The 17,605-nt window shown below is 40.6% G+C and overlaps 2 protein-coding genes across 9 annotated transcripts in view; one reads left to right on the forward strand and one right to left on the reverse strand.

Moving 5' to 3' along the window:
* Positions 1-176: 176 nt before the first annotated feature.
* Positions 177-3,478, forward strand: LOC148903938 (uncharacterized). Of its 2 annotated transcripts, none has more exons than XM_089011496.1 (4): positions 177-426; positions 1,674-1,768; positions 1,857-2,001; positions 2,892-3,478. In XM_089011496.1, the coding sequence occupies exons 1-4, from the start codon at positions 222-224 to the stop codon at positions 3,209-3,211; spliced, it is 765 nt and encodes a 254-aa protein (XP_088867622.1). In that variant the 5' UTR covers positions 177-221; the 3' UTR covers positions 3,212-3,478. The 2 variants fall into 2 exon arrangements, with proteins under 2 accessions (XP_088867622.1, XP_088867631.1); XM_089011505.1 differs by having other exon boundaries at positions 1,716-1,768.
* A 994-nt stretch (positions 3,479-4,472) lies between these two features.
* Positions 4,473-17,605, reverse strand: part of celsr3 (cadherin, EGF LAG seven-pass G-type receptor 3) — a 61,246-nt gene continuing 48,113 nt past the window's right edge. For 2 of the 7 annotated variants that reach the window (XM_089011411.1, XM_089011374.1), the window contains 11 exons: positions 15,498-15,672; positions 13,859-13,971; positions 13,653-13,732; positions 12,353-12,479; positions 12,141-12,260; positions 9,980-10,077; positions 9,465-9,556; positions 9,136-9,309; positions 8,087-8,281; positions 5,968-7,012; positions 4,473-5,211 (listed from right to left, as the gene is read on the reverse strand). In XM_089011411.1, the coding sequence (XP_088867537.1) occupies positions 5,184-5,211; positions 5,968-7,012; positions 8,087-8,281; positions 9,136-9,309; positions 9,465-9,556; positions 9,980-10,077; positions 12,141-12,260; positions 12,353-12,479; positions 13,653-13,732; positions 13,859-13,971; positions 15,498-15,672 (2,247 nt within the window). In that variant the 3' untranslated portion in view covers positions 4,473-5,183. Of the gene's footprint in view, positions 5,212-5,967; positions 7,013-8,086; positions 8,282-9,135; positions 9,310-9,398; positions 9,557-9,979; positions 10,078-12,140; positions 12,261-12,352; positions 12,480-13,652; positions 13,733-13,858; positions 13,972-15,497; positions 15,673-17,605 lie in introns of all 7 variants that reach the window. The other 5 variants (XM_089011366.1, XM_089011359.1, XM_089011384.1 and 2 more) reach the window with 4 other exon arrangements.

Here is a 17,605-nt window from a genome sequence, read left to right on the forward strand (position 1 = left end):
GCTGTGGTGACCTCTGAAGGGAAAAGCCGAAAGGAAATAAGAAATTATGTGAATAAACATAATGGGTCTTCCTGCAATAATAACGCAAGGGTTACAAAATACTGAAGAAATGAAAAGGAGCGCGGAGGAAACAAAATTATCCTCCTTTCCGAGTGAACATGAACGCATCGGTAAAAGGTGAGGCTGCGTGATAGCGGTCCAGCTAACATTCTCCCTCGGCTATGCCTGGGAAGTGTAAATTCCAGGAGTCGTGGCTCTACAAGGAAGCTTACAAAGATTGGCTGGATAAGGACGCCCAGGACATTCATTTCGCTCGATGTCGGGCCTGTTGTAAATCCATTAAACTTCAGACCATGGGCGAGGCTGCTCTCACCAGCCACGCAGGGGGATCTGGCCACAAAGCGGCGGTGCGCAAGCTTGTGGAAGGTAAATAAGGCTTTACGTGTCAAACGAGTAAACAACCAGGGAGAAAAATAATATTACGCGGATTCACATTGTGATACAGTGGGCGGCTTGCTATACCGTAGTGACGACACCATGTATGTTGTTCACCTTGTTAATGGTGGGACATGTCTGCAAAAACTGTTTCATGAATGGCTGCAATATAAATCACTACTTTAACACTATATTTAAAGCATTATTATACATCCCAGGAATGGTGCGTTCCTGTCAAGCGATGCTGCCATTCATCGAGGCAGTGTCTATAAATACAGATCAGCACTAGAGGTCATGATGGTCGTGCGGCTCAAGTCCATGTACAATTTAACGTTGCTGTATGTGGCATGATTTTCTGTAATACCCAATAATCAAAAATTTGGGAACTCTTGCCTATTCTTGATTCACGTTAAACAAATCACACTATCCGTATGTTTTTCCTCTTGTGGAAACGATCCTCTTCTGTGTCATATCCCGAAATGCCACATGATGGCGGCAAAGTCTTGGTTAAAAGGAAAGTGTTAATTGTTAAATAAGTACTGAAGTCGAAGGGCTTTTTCGTTCAAGGAGGCATTACATTTAGTTGGGGTTATCAGAAGTTGAGCAAAGTCAAGGACATCAATTCATCTATAAAACATCTATTTTCAAGGGTAATATAAATATAACACTGTCTGTAATAAAATAATCCATGACAAATTAAAAAAAAATATATATATATTGTTTGTGACTACAGTGTGTGGTATATTTATGCTTAAAGTTATTCATTATTCATTTTTGCTTTCAAAGGCTAAAGTTCACTCTGTATATGACCTTGAGAGTTTTGAAAGGCGCTTATAAATGCAATGTATTATTATTATATTGCCAATCACAAACACTATAACACCATTATTCTCATCAATATATTTCATATTAAAGTGACACATAAAATGTGTTTACAAATAACATTATTTTAACCCATTTACGCCGAGCGTGTTCATATGAACAGATAAATTCATTTTCAAATGCATTGTTGTTTCTTGCCACATTATTGATAATTATATTATTGTTAATTCTATACTCCGTTTGAACCTAGTATTTGATATGCTGTTTTGATTTTATTTAGATTTTTTTTTACATTAATTTTTCTGTGTTCATATGAACACTCGGCGTAAATGGGTTAAGTCATTATTTCTTAACATTACTATGTGTTGTTTTGAAGTGATTTTTGTTGGGTGCGTTGTACTTACTGTGTCCACCAGTTCCCACAAACACCCGCAGGCCTCTCTCGTTCTTTCAAACAGGGAGCTTGAGGACAATTAACATTGCCGGGCAAATGAATGGCAGCTTGAATTGGGTAATTATGTTAAAAGCCTCTTTCCGAAACAGCAATAGTAAATGAAGCAATATTTGAACTGGAAGTAATACCTCGCTGTGAAAAACAGGCTGAAGACAGCAAGGACCACGTGGCGATCTGCTTGCCGGGGAACGACTGGTCAGATCCGCAACACAGCCCTGCGTCAAATTCCAGTCTTCTCAAAACTGAGGGGCAGGATGCGTCCTTCCCCGCTGCCTATTTCACAGCCGCAGGTAGATGCCATCTTTAACACCAAGTTATATATTATTTAATGGTACATCAAGAGAGAATGGCAATATGTAACATTTGCAGCGTAGGGAGAAGAGACAGTGTCTATGACATATAACTTTATCCATCACTTTAAAATCCACAAACTTTCATTCCTTTTATAACTTTGCTGCTGTGAAATGTAAATTTCTCCATTGCGAGACTAATAAAGGCAAATCCAATTCAGGTCAGCTACATTGACTTTACAGTTTGGCTAACCGATAGCTGGGGAAACGTTAATTAAGCCTCATTATGGTTATGCATTAGAGCAGGGGTATCAAACTATTTTTTTATAATTATAATTTTATATAATTCAGGCCAAATTGTTGTTACAATTTCATATCGTAGGCCGTTATGAATTTGGGGAAGCCATTGGAATTTTTAATCCCCTCCACATACTACATGTACAAACAAAGTGATGAATGACTAGTTTTCAAATCCAAAGTCAAGAATAATGACTGTTATTGTGGTTTACATGGGACAATTTGACATTTTAGTTCAGACTTTCGCAAGCATCACAGCACTTGACATGCTCGATTTGCTTTCATGGGCCGAATAAAAGGATGTGGCGGGCCAGATTTGGCCCCCGGCCCTTGACTTTGACACCGGTGCATTAGAGTGAGCTGAGAATGTACAGGACAGTCTAAACAAGATGCAGACTAGTATACTAAAATACTAAACTGAAATGTTCTTCTTATCCTGTGCCTGTAAAGTGATTTTTGAAAGCCGCTTATAATATATAAATAAATAGGATGGTGACATTTTACATTATTCCTTACCGTAGGGGAAGATAGCTTACAACTCAGATGGCAACAAGCATCTCAGAATTCACTTTCTTTGTACGTATGTCCCACAGGCACCTCTAGCTTCGTGACGCAGCGTCTTGTCCTGTCAGCAGGGGGGCGGTCACACGAACCAGCAGATCAACAGCAGAGGGCGGAAGTTTTGGAGCAACAGCAGCACATGAGGTTGCTGGAGTGGGAGAACAGGATGAAGGTGCTGGGGTGGGAGCAGGAGCTGGTGAGAGAGAAGACGCGAGCCGCTTGCCAGAAAGCCAAAGCCTTCAGGATGAAGAAGAACTACTACAAGGCCAAGCTAAGGAGAATGGGAGAGCACGTGCCGCCATCATCCTCAAGCAGCAGCGATGAAGAGAGAGGCCCCGATCCCACGGAATGAGACGATTTATTTTACTTTTCGCCATTTTAGCGCTTGTCTCACACGCCACTGAACAATTTTCAAACATGGTTTTGTACCTGAAAGCTGATTGCTATTCCTTTGCCACATCAGCCTTTCCTGCACAAAGAGAACGTGTTAACCACTTGACAACCGGGCCGCCCTTATAAATATACATTTGTTTATTTGATTGTTTTGTTAAAAAGCTATTAGCTCTTAATCGCTTGAATGTTTCACTTGCATATTTTGCTCTCTATTGGACCGAATGGTTGAATCTGATGAGTCCAGAACAACCAAAATTATATTTCCAAGCTTTGTGAGTTATTTTATTTGCACACTTTCTACGTTGCAGTCAGTATACATTTGTTTTGTCATCAATGACTGCAATATGCATGTCACGTTTGCTTCTGCCAACATTCTTAGATGGACAATCGAATTGCACGTTGCAGCTTGTATGTGCATGTCTTAACTTTGAAATGTATTAATAATGCACACCCTAAAAAAAAAAATCCAATTTTATGAATAAACATAATTTCATGGTCAGAAGAAAGTTCCTACCTTGTAAATATTGAGGGACAAATTAATCCAGTGAAGACAATTTAACGCTCATTAGATCGATGTGAGATCACATGAATAATAACGTACAGTCATTTTTTTCTAATACATGGTATTTGCGTTATGATTCAAAATGGATAAGCCATTCCATAAACAAAACAAAAAAATCATGTTGTGCATTTTATTGCACAACATGCATATTTTTATATGGCTGCCTTTCCAGCAGCTCCTGTATTTTGTTTTTCAACTTCTTTCTTTCCTTTCCTCTTACTTTCCTTATTTTGCTGCAAAAAAAAAAAAAAAATGGTTAATTTGCGTCTTTGCTTAAAAATATAGGCGAATATGTGTTTGACCAGTCAAATTGAATTACCGTCAGGGAAGAATCAATGGATTTCAATCTATACCAATTCAAGAAGTGTTTAGTCTCAAAATGATGTTGCCGCACTGCAGAAATCACCAGGCGGTTGACCTTCACGCAGCATTTCGAAACTGGGAGGAAAATCTTCTCACTGACCAAGGTGACCCACTTATACCGATGAACAAAATGCAAGTATGTTGGAACAACGGCAGATGATGCAATTCAGAACTTAAAAGTGTCTCAGAATCGTTTTTGTGCTTGTTTTTTTTTTGCTGACTACGCTTTTGCTCCAATCTGGCACAGAAGAGCATCACTTGTTATCTGCATGATTAAAATTACGAGGCAGGTGAAGTCATTTTTTTTCAACCGCTCTGATGATACGATGGCCCAAAGGCACGGAAGGTAAATCGACGACAAGGTCATATTCGTAAAACCGCAGAACTTAGATCACAAAACATCACAACAATCTCACGACAACTTGTGATGGAGCTTTAATGGTCAAACCCTGAAGCTCGGCGTGGCGCCACCATGAGCAATCGTTACAATCATCTCGTTCGAATCTCTTCACGTGTCATCATAATAATAACGGCCTTCTATATACACGTCGGCCAACGATATGTTGACGGTTTTCCTCCGATTCTGCTTTGCGATCTCATCGGGGTGTTGCGCCATTTGCAATTACCACGCAGCTTTGATGAGAAATGTTTTTTTCTTTTTGTGTGAATTCAACACAGCTCTCTCGCTACAGCCTCACTCAAATACATTACAAAAAAAAAAAAAACATCACAAGAGACATCTTTGTCCCCAATGAAAAAGATACAAAACGTATAAAAATGTTTTTTTTTTTAAATCTGTACAGTCTTTACCCAGTTTTATTTCAATGGATTCTGTCTGCATCTGACCGAGCGTGAGATGTTGTAAACAGTTTTTGTCCTCTGAACCATCAAAGTCAGCCGGCATCGTATTTTTTTTTATTCTGCGCAATTTCGTCACCTGTGTCCAAAGTATTTTAGTCCTCCGTTGTGCCTCGATGGTTCACCTTGCGGAACACAGAAGCTGTCATCAAGACTGTCCTTCGCTTCTGTTGATTCTGAGATGGAGAGAAGATAAAAAATTATTTGACTGGAGGTGATAAGGACATGCATACAATCTTAACAGATAATTTGGAAAGCGAGATGGAAAAGCTGGAGCAAATCACACAGAAAGCAGAGGAACGTACAAACTCCACACCAGAAGGCTGAAACTCGGATTCGAACGCGGATCTTCACAATTGTGAGGTGCAACTAACTCATTCACTGCCAGACGATGTACAAAAATGTGTGTACTCCAGTGCCAGGGTTCTTGTCATTTTCACTCAAATTGAAGAACCGACAGAATATTGTATTGACTTTTAGGACTAGAGCATAAACATTCAGTGCAGTTTAAGAAACCTTAGACTCGCTTCTTTTTTTATCAGAAAAAAAAAGAGTTAATTCCTAACTTATATGGGTCTGGAGTTATCTGAGCTTGAAATGGGCGTGGCTGTACAATACAATACATACATTGATTTCTATAGCGCTTTAACAACAGCTGAAGCTGTAACAAAGCGCTAACATGGATAAAAGGGAAATGCTGCCCCCTCGTGGAAGGGATAAAACATTGCCAGAGGCCTGACCAGTGCTTTATAGGCACCCCCGCGCAAGAAAAATCAAAACCCGAACAAATTTGGGATGGCGCCCCTACGTCACACTTTTCAATTCCCAAATATTTCGGGAATGGTAGCGAATGAGTTAAAATGTGATACCTTTTTTTAAACAAACTTTACAAAAAAGACATTGTGTTGGGGACAAACAAAGAAGACACTTACTCCATGTCAGGGGAAACTTCTGATATGCTGTGGGAGGTGGCGGACTGTGGCAGGGAGGGGGAGGGGCAGTGGTTGGAGCCGTTGGGCCCGGAGTTGGAGGCAGCGTTTGGGGGAGCGAGGACGGAAGGGTTGAAGGACGCGAGGATGGAGGAGAGAATATCCAGGTGTTCGCTAGAAGGTTGTCTCCCCAGAGGGTTCACGGGATTGGTCGTCGGACCGGGGTACCTACACACAGACTCCAGGCGTCCTCGGACGTGAGCCGACGACGGGAAGGGTTCTTGCTGGGGCTCCTCGGAAATGGGCGGTGGCGGCGAGGACGGCGCAGCCTTGTCGGGGTGCGACGGCTGGCGGGGCGGCAGGGAGCGCAGCCAATCCCGACAGGGTTGGGACTGCGCCGCGACCCCGTTGGCCTCCAGCTGCTCCCTCGACTTACTGCTCATCAGGGCGTCTGTCAGGTGCTCTCGAGATGAAGCCTGTCGCCGCGTTTGCATGTTCAACTGAGATCTGGACCCGCTCAGAGTGGCCTCCATGTTGCCACCCAGAGGGCCGCCATTTCCCCGCAAGTCCTCCCGTGAAGCGTGGATCGTGCCGGAGTGATGGTCGTCCAGTCTGTCCCTGGAGTAGGTCAGGTTCTCCCTGGATGACGACACTCGCTGGTGATCCAGGCTCAACCCCGCCAACCCTGCGCACTGTCCCAGTTCTCGCCTTCTGGGTAAGAGGTCCAGATTGTCCCGAGATCCCCGAGAGTCCAGCCGCTCTCTGGAACCGCCGACGGTTTGCCTCCCGAGAGGATCCCGAGACAGCTGCCTCCGGGCGAGCGAGTCCAGATGCTCCCTGGATGAGTAGCGGGACCCCGGTTGAGAGAGGGAACCCGTACCTCCGCCGACACCGGCCGAGGCCGAGTACATGCGGCCGTAAGAGGCGGCGGGGACACCTCGGTGGCCCAGGGTGGAGGTGCGGTACCAATTGTGCTCGCTGGCTCCTCGGCCCACTGTTGAAAAGCCCTGCAGGGATGGGGGACAGCCCAAACGATTCTTGAGGATACCTATAAAAAAATACCATAAAAATGACAAAAGGTTTAAAATAATAACGTTTGCTTTTTTTAACAGTTAACAGTTTAACTCATTCACTGGCAGACATGCAAAAATGTGTCCACTCCAGTGCCAGGGTTTTTGTCATATTCACTCAAATTCCAGGACCCACAGAATATCGGGTTTCAGGACTACGTAAACATCCAATGCAGCGCAAGAAACCTTAGATTCTCTTCTTTCATCAGAAAAAAAAGTTAATTTCTAAGTTATATGGGTCTGGCGTTATTTGATCTTAAAATGGGGGAGGCTATACAAAAGGCAAATGCTGCCCTCTTGCGAAAGGGAAAAACATTGCCAGAGGTCTGACCAGCGCTTTATCGGCATCCCCCGCAAAATCCAAAATCTGATCAAATTCGGGAATGGCATTGAATGAGTTTAGAAAAAAACCACAAGGGTTTTAGTGATACACCCTGAGGGATTCCCTACTCAAGCGGTAACCGTGAAAAGAAAATAGCTTCATAGACACTAGAACTGCTTTTTTTTCCAGAGCTTCACACACTTTGCATATAAAATATCACACAAAGAATCAAATGAAACGATTTGACAGTAAAACTTTGGTTTTCAAACGATCAATTCGGTTTTCAACCAAACGTTTTTTTTTTTTTTTTATGTCGTTTTACAACTCGACCAAACTGAGCGCACCTGAATGAATCACTCGACTCCCCTCCGCTTCCTTATACGCCACTTCCTTGTGTCACATCTCGTTATGACGATGCATTCATGTTGTTGAATAAAGTTTTTATTAAAAAGCAGACGTCATAGGATGAGATTTTCGCAAATTGGACGTTGTCCTCCGGTTGCGTTCCATTGTGAGCAGGTGTGTCTGTATTGTTCAATATCAATTTAAAAAAAGTAGACATTGATTACATTGATTATAATCGGAAATGTTTTGTTTTTGAACAGGTTTCTGGAACGGATTATGGTCGAAAACTGGGGTTTGACTATATTAATTATCCAAACGATTTATTTTGGCAAGTACTGAAGATCTGGTTTGGTTCTTCCATATTTGAAGGTGTCTGTGAAGTTACCCTTGCGGTGCCTGTGTGGCTGCGTGAGGCCGCTTTCGTCCCCACTGGTAAGCGCTGCGTCGGCTTGGTTGTTGTTGGCGGCGTCCTTGTTATAATCGGCTCCGAGCGGACGTTCAGAACCCCATTTTTGCAGGGTGTGTTTTTCGCATTCCTCCAAAGCGGGCCAATAGGACAGGAGGTCGTTGCCATCCATATCTGGCACACACCACAAATAACCAGTCAGGGTCTGCTTAATTTTTTTACTCTTTATTCAACTCATTCACTGCCATTCCTGAATTTATTTGGGAATTGAAATATGACGTAGAGCGCCATTCCCGAATTTGTTCGGGTTTTGTTTTTTCATGCTTGGGTGCTGTTAAAGCGCCAGCCTCTGGCAATGTTTTTTCCCTTGCACAAGGGGCAGAATTTCCCTTTTTTTCCATGTTAGTGCTTTGTTCCAGCTTCAGCTGTTTTTATAGTGCAATATAAACCAATATGTATGTAATAAATTGTATTTTGGACAGCCGCCCTTATTTCAAGCTCACATAATTCCAGACACATAAAATTAGGTAACTCTTTTTTCAGATGAAAGAAGAGAGTCTAAGGCTGCATTGAATGTTTATGTAGTCCTAAGACTCAATATTCAGTGCGTCCTGCAATTTGAGTGAAAATGACAAAAACCCTGGCACTGGAGTGGACACATTTTTGCACATCTTCTGGCAGTGAATGAGTTAAGGGTAGTAAAAAGTGTAAGTCAGCATCAAGCACATTAAAAAGGATTTACTGAAATGAGCTGGGAGTAGAAGCCCATATTGGATTTTTAAGCTTTTGTGTCTTGAAATTTTCAACCGCCTATTTTCAGACTAAATTGTAATAATCCATTGTTGCAATGAGCAAAGTTATAAAAAGTTATTGTATTTGAGTTTCAAGCATCCACAATCTTTCAACTAGTGAATTTTATGATTACGTTTTATATTCAGACAGGACACACTCGATTTTATCCTTGATAAATAGTGGCTGCAAAGGAAAGAAAATGACTATCCCGGTATGAATGAGATCATTTGTCTCACCTTTGGTACCGTTTTGGGTGGGCTCAGTGAGCAAACGCTCGCCGTGATTGGATCGTTTGAAACGCCGCTGGATGCGCCCGCGTAGGCGGACGTTGTCCTCGCTTTCAGATGAAGGGATGGACAGACTGCGCTCCTCCTCCATGGACAGGTCAGAATCACTGTCGGAATCTTCACCTTTTAAGAAAGGAAAGAGACAAAATAAATAGTTTCCAGAGTCGTCTCCCTCCTTCCGATTTTATAACGAAAACGCTAAATTTCCAAACCTGGTGCATGTGTGTGTCTGCACTTCATAAACGGAATTTGTTGAGCTGCGCTTTCGGGTTGTTTACCTCCATCTCTGTGGAACATGGCGACATCCAGGTCCGTTGCTCCAGTTTGAACAATGCTTTGTTCCAGAGTTTGCCGCGCTAAAAGATTCTCTCTAAAAGGCAAAAGACGAAGAGTAGTGACGACACACTTAAGAGACACGTTGTGCTGTATGTTTACTCATGCTGACTAATAGAGAGCCTCCACACAAATACAGCATGTCAATTCCAAACAAGCGAGAAGCCACAAAGAAAAAGCATCTCCCGGCAACAATTAGTGTTGCTCTACATTCACGAGAGTACCCCGTTTGATCCAATGTGTATTCTCTTTACCCCACTGACCCATAAAACAGACAACAGGCTTTTAAAAGGCTGGAGTGACAGCCTTCCCTCCCTAAAGCAACTGTGCCCCATATCCAGTGGTACAAGGAAAGCCAAGCTACTTCTTTCTGAAAGATTCATATTTATTTCCCCTATTTTGGGGGGGAACGATGTATTTCTGTAAGGATGCTGCATGATATATTTATGTGCTTTTATACCTGGCGGAGCTGACCGAGGAAATGGTGGATGCTCCCAATGTGATGCGATGAAGCCCACTCTGCTCGAGCAGTGAAGCATTGTGATAGGGATTCTGTGCCTGTGGAAAAACGCACATAGAAATAAGTAAGCAACCAAATAAACCAATAAACAAATAAACAAATATTTTCCTTTTGGCTTTTCGCTTAAAGGGGTCGCCACACCGAATCAGTGTCCGCAATCTTCAGAGGTTTGATTGGCATTTTTGTTTTGGCCAAGCTTTTACATCGGATGCCCTTCCTGACACAACCATCATATTTATCTGGGCTTGGGACCGGCACAAGAAGACACTGGCTTGTGTCCCCTTGTGGCTACAGAACAAGCAACTCTATGAACTTAATAAAGATGAATTTGCCCGATAAACAGGCAATAACAGCAAGGATAATAGTTGTCGGCAACATTCAAATAAAGTAAAACTACTCAGCATTTGATGACAATACAAATAAACAACTAAACAAAAACAAAAAAAAGAAATAAATAAAACACAAATAAATAAATAAAAGCAAATGAATAAATAAACAAATACATAAGTAAATAAACAACCGAACAGACAAACAAAAAAAAGAATGAATAAATAAATACATACATACAAACAAAAACAAATAAATAAAACACAAACAAATACAAAAGCAAACAAATAAACACATGATAAGTAAATAAACAACTCAATAAATATAATCAAAAAGAAAGAATGAATGAATAAATAAATAACATAAATTAATACATAAATAAATACACAAAGTTAAATACATAGATAAATAAAAACTAAACCAAATAAAAACAAATAAACAAATACCGTAAAACACACATACAGTAAATATAAAACTAACAAATAAAACAAAAATTAAACAAATACATAGGCAAACAAAAAACAAATAAACAAACAAATAAATAAATAAATACGGTTGTATTTTTTTTAAAGGCTGTAGTTAATGTTTGTAACAAGCCTAGAAGGCTTCACCTGCGTGAACATTTGTGAAAGTGAAAATTAGACATATCCCAAATGCGACTCATATGGACTAAATGTTGAAATATTCCAGCAATTGGGATTCCATTGAGACGTCACAGAGACCGGAGAAGTTCCTGCAGGTTGTGAATCGTCATTCATCGGGATGCTAAATTGACATTGCTATTTGTATTTTAAAATATTGACTTTGATTGAAGAGGAGTATCTGTCACCTCAAATGTGAGGTGCTGACATTTTAACTACTCCCTTCTTAATTGTTGCTTCCATGGGATGAAGAGCTTTGACCAAAGTAGGACATGATGAAAGTCGACATGACCTCAGTCTGCGATCTACACGGTATACACTTCATTCACAATTAATAAACCGGAGCGCTCGCAGATCATTTATAATGTACATATACTGTTGTACTTCATACACGTTCAAGTCTGTGCAGCCAATAATAGCTCGTATGGAGTACTATATAGTCATTTTAAATCTAAGAGCGAGGGTCACAGCGGAAATGGAGGTTAAAAGGTTGGATGAGCTACATTGTTACGAACATACACTAATGTGCACGCACGCGCACACAATGCAGGATGGGCTCTATCTTATTTTATCCGGGTCAGTACCGAATCCCGGAGGCAGAAGGAGAATGAGAGGACAGGGGAGATGGACGGAAGAATTGATGGAGGGAATTATCACAGTAAAATCAGTGTGGCTAATGAGATTAGCTTCAGCGGATTTTTTTAGCATCGTAAATAACCTCATTGGACACAACATTAGGTATAATTGGATCATCTAATCAAATCCAATATATGAGCCATAAACGAAACTGTGTCATGACAAAGATAATGTACAGTTTTCTTTATGGTTTAAATAGGCTACTTATGTTTGTTATCGTAGTTGTCATTCTCTATAGTGTGTCCTCTTTAGATCTCTTTATAAAGCTAAATAAGGGAACCAAGACATAAGGAATCAAATTGAGGGAATGTCATTCCACAGCAAGATACTATTATGAATGTCGTGTGATTGTGCAAGAGGTAATTGAGGCAAGTTCGATAAATATAGTGTATTTTTTTTGGTTTAAAAATCAACACTTGTGAGTACACAGGCATTAAGATTTTCTGTACCGCAGCAGACTTCCATGATTGCGTGTGTGTGTGTGTTAGTGAACTCACAGCATTCGATGTTGGCCTCGGCGGCTCTTCTCCAGGAATCTTTTTCCCTAAACAGGCCACTCGCCAGGCCTCTTTCACCTCAGAGTTGAACACGGTGAACACCAGCAACACCGACAGACCCTACAAAACACAACCAATCCAAGCAAAGATTTGCACCTGACATCGCGGGGGAGCCCCCTGGTCCGCATGATGACCATTCAGAATGCGCATACCTGCACCAAACAGAGGACGTCAAAGATATAGTAGAAAGCCAAGATGCTGTTGTTGACGGCCATTAAACCACACAGCCAGGTGGAGGTTGCCACCATCAATAGCAGGAAGGAATTGCGGATTGTTGCACTGCAAAGGATGGACGGCTTAGATATTTGATACAACGCAATCATATGAAACCAATTCATTAACTGAATGATTTGGATCTTTCATAAGAATAATCCAACACACGTTTCGACAATCTGATCATTTGATTCCACTACAGTTAGGGACTGCCCGAATATACATATATGATATTTTCCGCTTTGGTGTCATAAGATATGAGAGTTAAAGTTATGAGAGAGTTATGAGAAAAAAGTTAGTTGTGAGAGTTAATATATGAGAGTTAAAGCGCACTGCATTAGAAGACGCACAGAATAGAAGCACAATGGTCACTGCAGTTCCATTATCCATCCACTAGATGGAGCGCTACTAAACGGAATAATAATAATAATAATAATAATAATAATAATAATATCATAAATTTCATTTATAAGCACCTTTCAAAACTCTCAAGGTCACTTTAGTCACACGATACGTTTTTCTGTGGGTGAGCAGTCACACACGCCACTGTTCACTCAACCAGGAAAAACTCAAATAGATAGAAAGCTAGCTAATAGATAGCTAATAGCTAGCTAATAGCTAGCTAGCAAGATAGATAGCCAACTAGCTAGCTTGATACTACAATACAAGCATGTCAGTTTGACCATAATCCGTTCTAGAAGTCTGTTCAAAAAGCGATTTGTTCAAGAATTCCAAACTATTTTATCGGCCCATGATTAGGGAGCTAATCAACAAAAATAAATAAGAAATACATTTAAGATAAACAGTGAACAACAAACACTTCTGCTCAGAATGTTACACGATGAAGTGTCACTTCCTGGAGTAAGGAAGCCAAGAGGAATCAAGTGGCGTTTTTCAAAATCCGATCTGGTCAATAACAGAGATGTTCAAAAATCAAGGTTTGACCGAACAATAGAGCTTTAACAACCACCATAGCTGTAACAAAGCGCTTTACAGAACTTTTAGAATACTCCGTCCAAGAAATCTGAACCCATTGCCATTTTTAGGCGCACGTTTGAGAAAACCAATCGCTTTTGGGTGCATCTTACAGTGCGTAAAATACGGTAGTTGAGTTTTTCAGCAGACCTGTGAGTCACCGCTGTGGTGCCATGCTCAGAAACATTTACATATACATACATGATTCCGTGAATACTATTAACTAGTTGAATATGTTGCTGCATTTCATGCTGCTGTACCCACATGACAGGAAGCTTCTTGGTCTCCTTCTGAGATGTGTTACAAGACATCTTGGTAACAATCATGAAAATGCCACCATCCATCTGGACAAAGGGACAAACATACACAGCCAGAGAAGAAGAAACAACTGCGTTCAACATTGAGATTTCAGAAGAAATGTTTCCTTGATATTTCAAATAAGAGGAAAAAAAGGAATATGAAGAAGTTACCAAGATGACAATGCCGATTGGACCAGCAAAGCTCCAGATGAGCTTGTCGTAGATGGAGATCCAACAGAAATCCGGATTTCCATAACCTTCTGGATCCAAGCCCACGGCCAAACCTTCAAGAACGATACAACCAAGTTGTTCTTTTAAATATTTGACGTATGTAATAATGTTTATTCCTGTTATGTTTCAATTGAACTCCCCTCAGACTGGGAAAAAATACACAAGAATTCTTCCTGGTTTGGGCATCATTTTCCCGTGGGCAGGGAAATATAATTTCACATTTCATTAATTTGCGCATGCATAAGTTATTAAATAAAGGTAATTAAATTAATCGCAAAGAGGATGAGTGCTGGCAAATGAACAGACGTATTAACACAAGTGCATGTTGATTTTTCGAGAGCTGTAAGAACACAATTGAGATCCATACAACAGCAGGTTATGTCAATAAATGGAGCTTTTGAGTCTGTGATCAATTTTGGGAAACCTTTGGAATGTTTCATCTCCTCCACATATCACATACAGAACGCACAACAAACTAATGAATAAATAGTCAGCAAATCTGAAGTCAAGACTAATGACTGTTATTGTGGTTTACATACGATAATTTGACATTTTGGTTCGGACTTTAGCAAGCATCATGGAACTTGACATACTTGATTTGCTTTCGCGGGCCGAATAAAATGATTTGGGAGCCAGATTTAGCCCACGGGCCTTGACTTTGACACCCGTGTCTTAAGGTATACAAAACTTCAAGATACAGATATTATGCAACTGTGTACCATTTTATTGCAAAATGTATTTTTCAATACGCACACAAGCATGTTTACTTTTTTTCTAACATGAATGGCTAAAATAAATGTTCCTATTTCACAAAGAGTAAACCATGGGTGAATCAAATATGTTTCTGCTTAAGCGTTCATTGAACAATTAGTAACTTTTTTTCACGTTTTTTTAGTCTTGAATGTATGTCAGTGAAGGAAATTACTAGAAAATAACGGGTATCTAGTAGAAAGGGAGACAAAAATGAACCGCAAACAGGTTGCGAAAAAAAGAAACCTTCCCTCTGAGTATCTGTCAATTTCAGGTTTCACCTTATGACTGCTGAGATAAAAATTTCAGTGAAACACATTCCACCTAAAAAGCCAACAGGACACGTTATCTTCACAGACACCTGCCGTGGGCGGGTGCACATGGAGGATGTTGGCAAGCCACTGGCATCCATGTCTGACAGGTGTGAGCGCGCGATTTGACTGTCAGCATGCGGATGTAACAGTTACTCTGCATTAGGAGCAATATCGCATTGCAACCGATCCTTTTGGACAGCAGCATTTTTTTTCTGACATGCATTTTTTTTGTGGTTAGTGTAAAAAAGAACGAGTTGAATTTTTTTTCATGGTGTGAGCTATACAAAAAAAAAAATCAACGTAGACAGCATGTACATGTTTTTTTTTTGTTCTCCATTAAGATGTTTGAAATGACTCCTCAATTATTATATTGCTCAATTATTCATAACCATGCATTTGTAAAAGAAAATCATATTTGACATAAAAGTACTGCCCAATATTAAAGTGCTTATTATGATTAGTCTAAGAATGAACTGTCTTCAGTCACGGCAAGCGTGTTCATGAACGTGCGTTACCGGTGATAATGGCTGGCACGCCCCAGCCGATGGCATAGTAGAATCTCATGGCGCCAAAGTTGATGTTGCGTTGCTCCGTCTGCATGCGGTAGATGTGAAGGCCATCCACAAACATCCAGGCGAATGTGGACATGAAGAAGTAATGCATGAGGATGGCTACCACCGTGCACAGGAACTGCAAGAGAATGTGGAGAGGGTTGGGATGGTAGAGCAAAGTCAAGAAGGAATTGCAAAAATAAATACATTTTAAAAAAGCAAAGAAGAAAGAGATATGAGCAGAGAGTAAGATAAAAAGGAGCTGAGCATAATCTTGCAAGTGGATTTAGTCTTGGCCACACATCTTGGGGAACGGCCAGCAACACTTCATGAGGTGCAAACAAGGTATGATTGAGGTGACAGACATCCGTAATTTTATCGCCAATTTCACCAAACCACAGCACTTACAACCAATTATGCAGTGGATAAGAAACAAAAAAATATCAAAAATCCATATGAAAGTGCAGTAAATGCACAGCCATGTACGCATCTTAATCAAAATTTGATTATGGCCATAATTCAAATGATAAAAAGATCAGCCTTCAGTTGGTGCTTGCAAATGGCTTCTGTTAGTAAAACACGCACACACGCACTCGGCATTAACTTAATTGAAGTGAGAGAAAAGGCAAATCTAGCAAAAATGAATATATATGTACTAACGTGCTCTGCTAAGCATGATACACGATATACATTAGTTAAGACAGCGCATCCAGTCGTTCATCTGGAGGTGACCATTGACGATGTACAGCCGACTGTGCGAGAATGCATTTTAATTAATGAAATTTCATGCTGACTGAGCACACATGTGCCGCGTTTCCTCTGTAGGAACGCAAAAAAAGGCATTGATGAAATTTATCCAATGGCTTGAAAAGTCGCCACGAGGGACAATGGAAGCGCAGTGCAGCACAAATGGTTCAGGAAAAAAAATCATCACTTGATTTCTTTTTCGAATCTATTTAAAAAAACGTGTGCTATCAAGCGGTCAAGATATTTTATTTCATTAATTCAATCTTTAATAGTATATGTGTGGTTCATTGTTAATAGTATTCTTTGTAAAAAAAAATCCCCTTATTTTATTGAATTTTAACTCTTTAATACTCTCAAAATCCGACTTCAACGGACAGTTAGGACGGCGGAAAAAATCATTGGCACCGCCCTACCCACTCTCGAGGACTTGCACACTGCAAGAATCCAAACTAGGGCGCGGAAAATCCTACTGGACCCTCCGCACCCTGCCCACCACCTTTTCCAGCTACTCCCCTCAGGCAGACGCTACCGATCCATGCGCACCAAATCCAGCAGACATTTAAACAGCTTCTTCCCCCAAGCCATTAACTCTTTGAACTCTTTCAACAGTAGCCAAAATGGAACTGTATAGTGCCACTTAGCAGTTTTTTTGACAACGATACTAGTGCAGCGTGTTCTACCGGAAACAAATTCCTTGTGTGTTCTACATACTTGGCAATAAAGATGATTCTGATTCTGATTCTGATTCTTGACATAAATAAATCCAAATACCGTATTTTCCAGTGTATAAGGCACACCCAAAAGCCTTGATTTTCTTCAAAAGATGGCCCTGCGCCTTATACGCTGGTGCGTCTTATACTGTTTATGAAGTAATATTGAGCCACAACAGGTCTGGCAACTACTGTCAGCAGCCACCAACTCCATTTCCCCCTGTTGAAGAAGTAGTGCGTAACCCAAGCCTCTACAATAGCATCTCATAATGTGGTGAGCTTTATATTTAGAAAACATTTTTATATTTATATAGTATTGTATTTGGAAAACGTTTTTCATTCATTGAAGGTGGCCGTATAGTCAAGTGTGCCTTATATATGGAAAAAGTTCAAAAATACACCATTCATTGGGAGTGCGCCTTATACTCTGGTGCGCCTTATACATCTGGTACTTTTTAAAAAAATGGATTCCACACACACACACACACACACACAAGCAAAGTCTCACAACCAGCCTCTCAACAGCATTTTCTAAGTTATCAAATTTGGGGGAATGCAAAAAAAATTGATATAAAATGCCAACAAAGTGCATATGAAATGTTGGCGTCTCCACTT

Source organism: Hippocampus bargibanti, linkage group LG01 (genome assembly GCF_051943395.1).
Source record: "Hippocampus bargibanti isolate YZ-2025 linkage group LG01, ASM5194339v1, whole genome shotgun sequence".
Lineage (NCBI taxonomy): Eukaryota > Metazoa > Chordata > Actinopteri > Syngnathiformes > Syngnathidae > Hippocampus > Hippocampus bargibanti.

Excerpts from the sequence above, each read along its gene's own strand:
- LOC148903938 (XM_089011496.1), top strand. The coding sequence starts at position 222 with ATGCCTGGGAAGTGTAAATTCCAGGAGTCGTGGCTCTACAAGGAAGCT. Across the intron at positions 427-1,673 it reads GGTGCGCAAGCTTGTGGAAG|TTCCCACAAACACCCGCAGG; the intron begins GTAAATAAGGCT and ends TGTGTCCACCAG. Across the intron at positions 1,769-1,856 it reads TGAATGGCAGCTTGAATTGG|GCTGAAGACAGCAAGGACCA; the intron begins GTAATTATGTTA and ends TGTGAAAAACAG.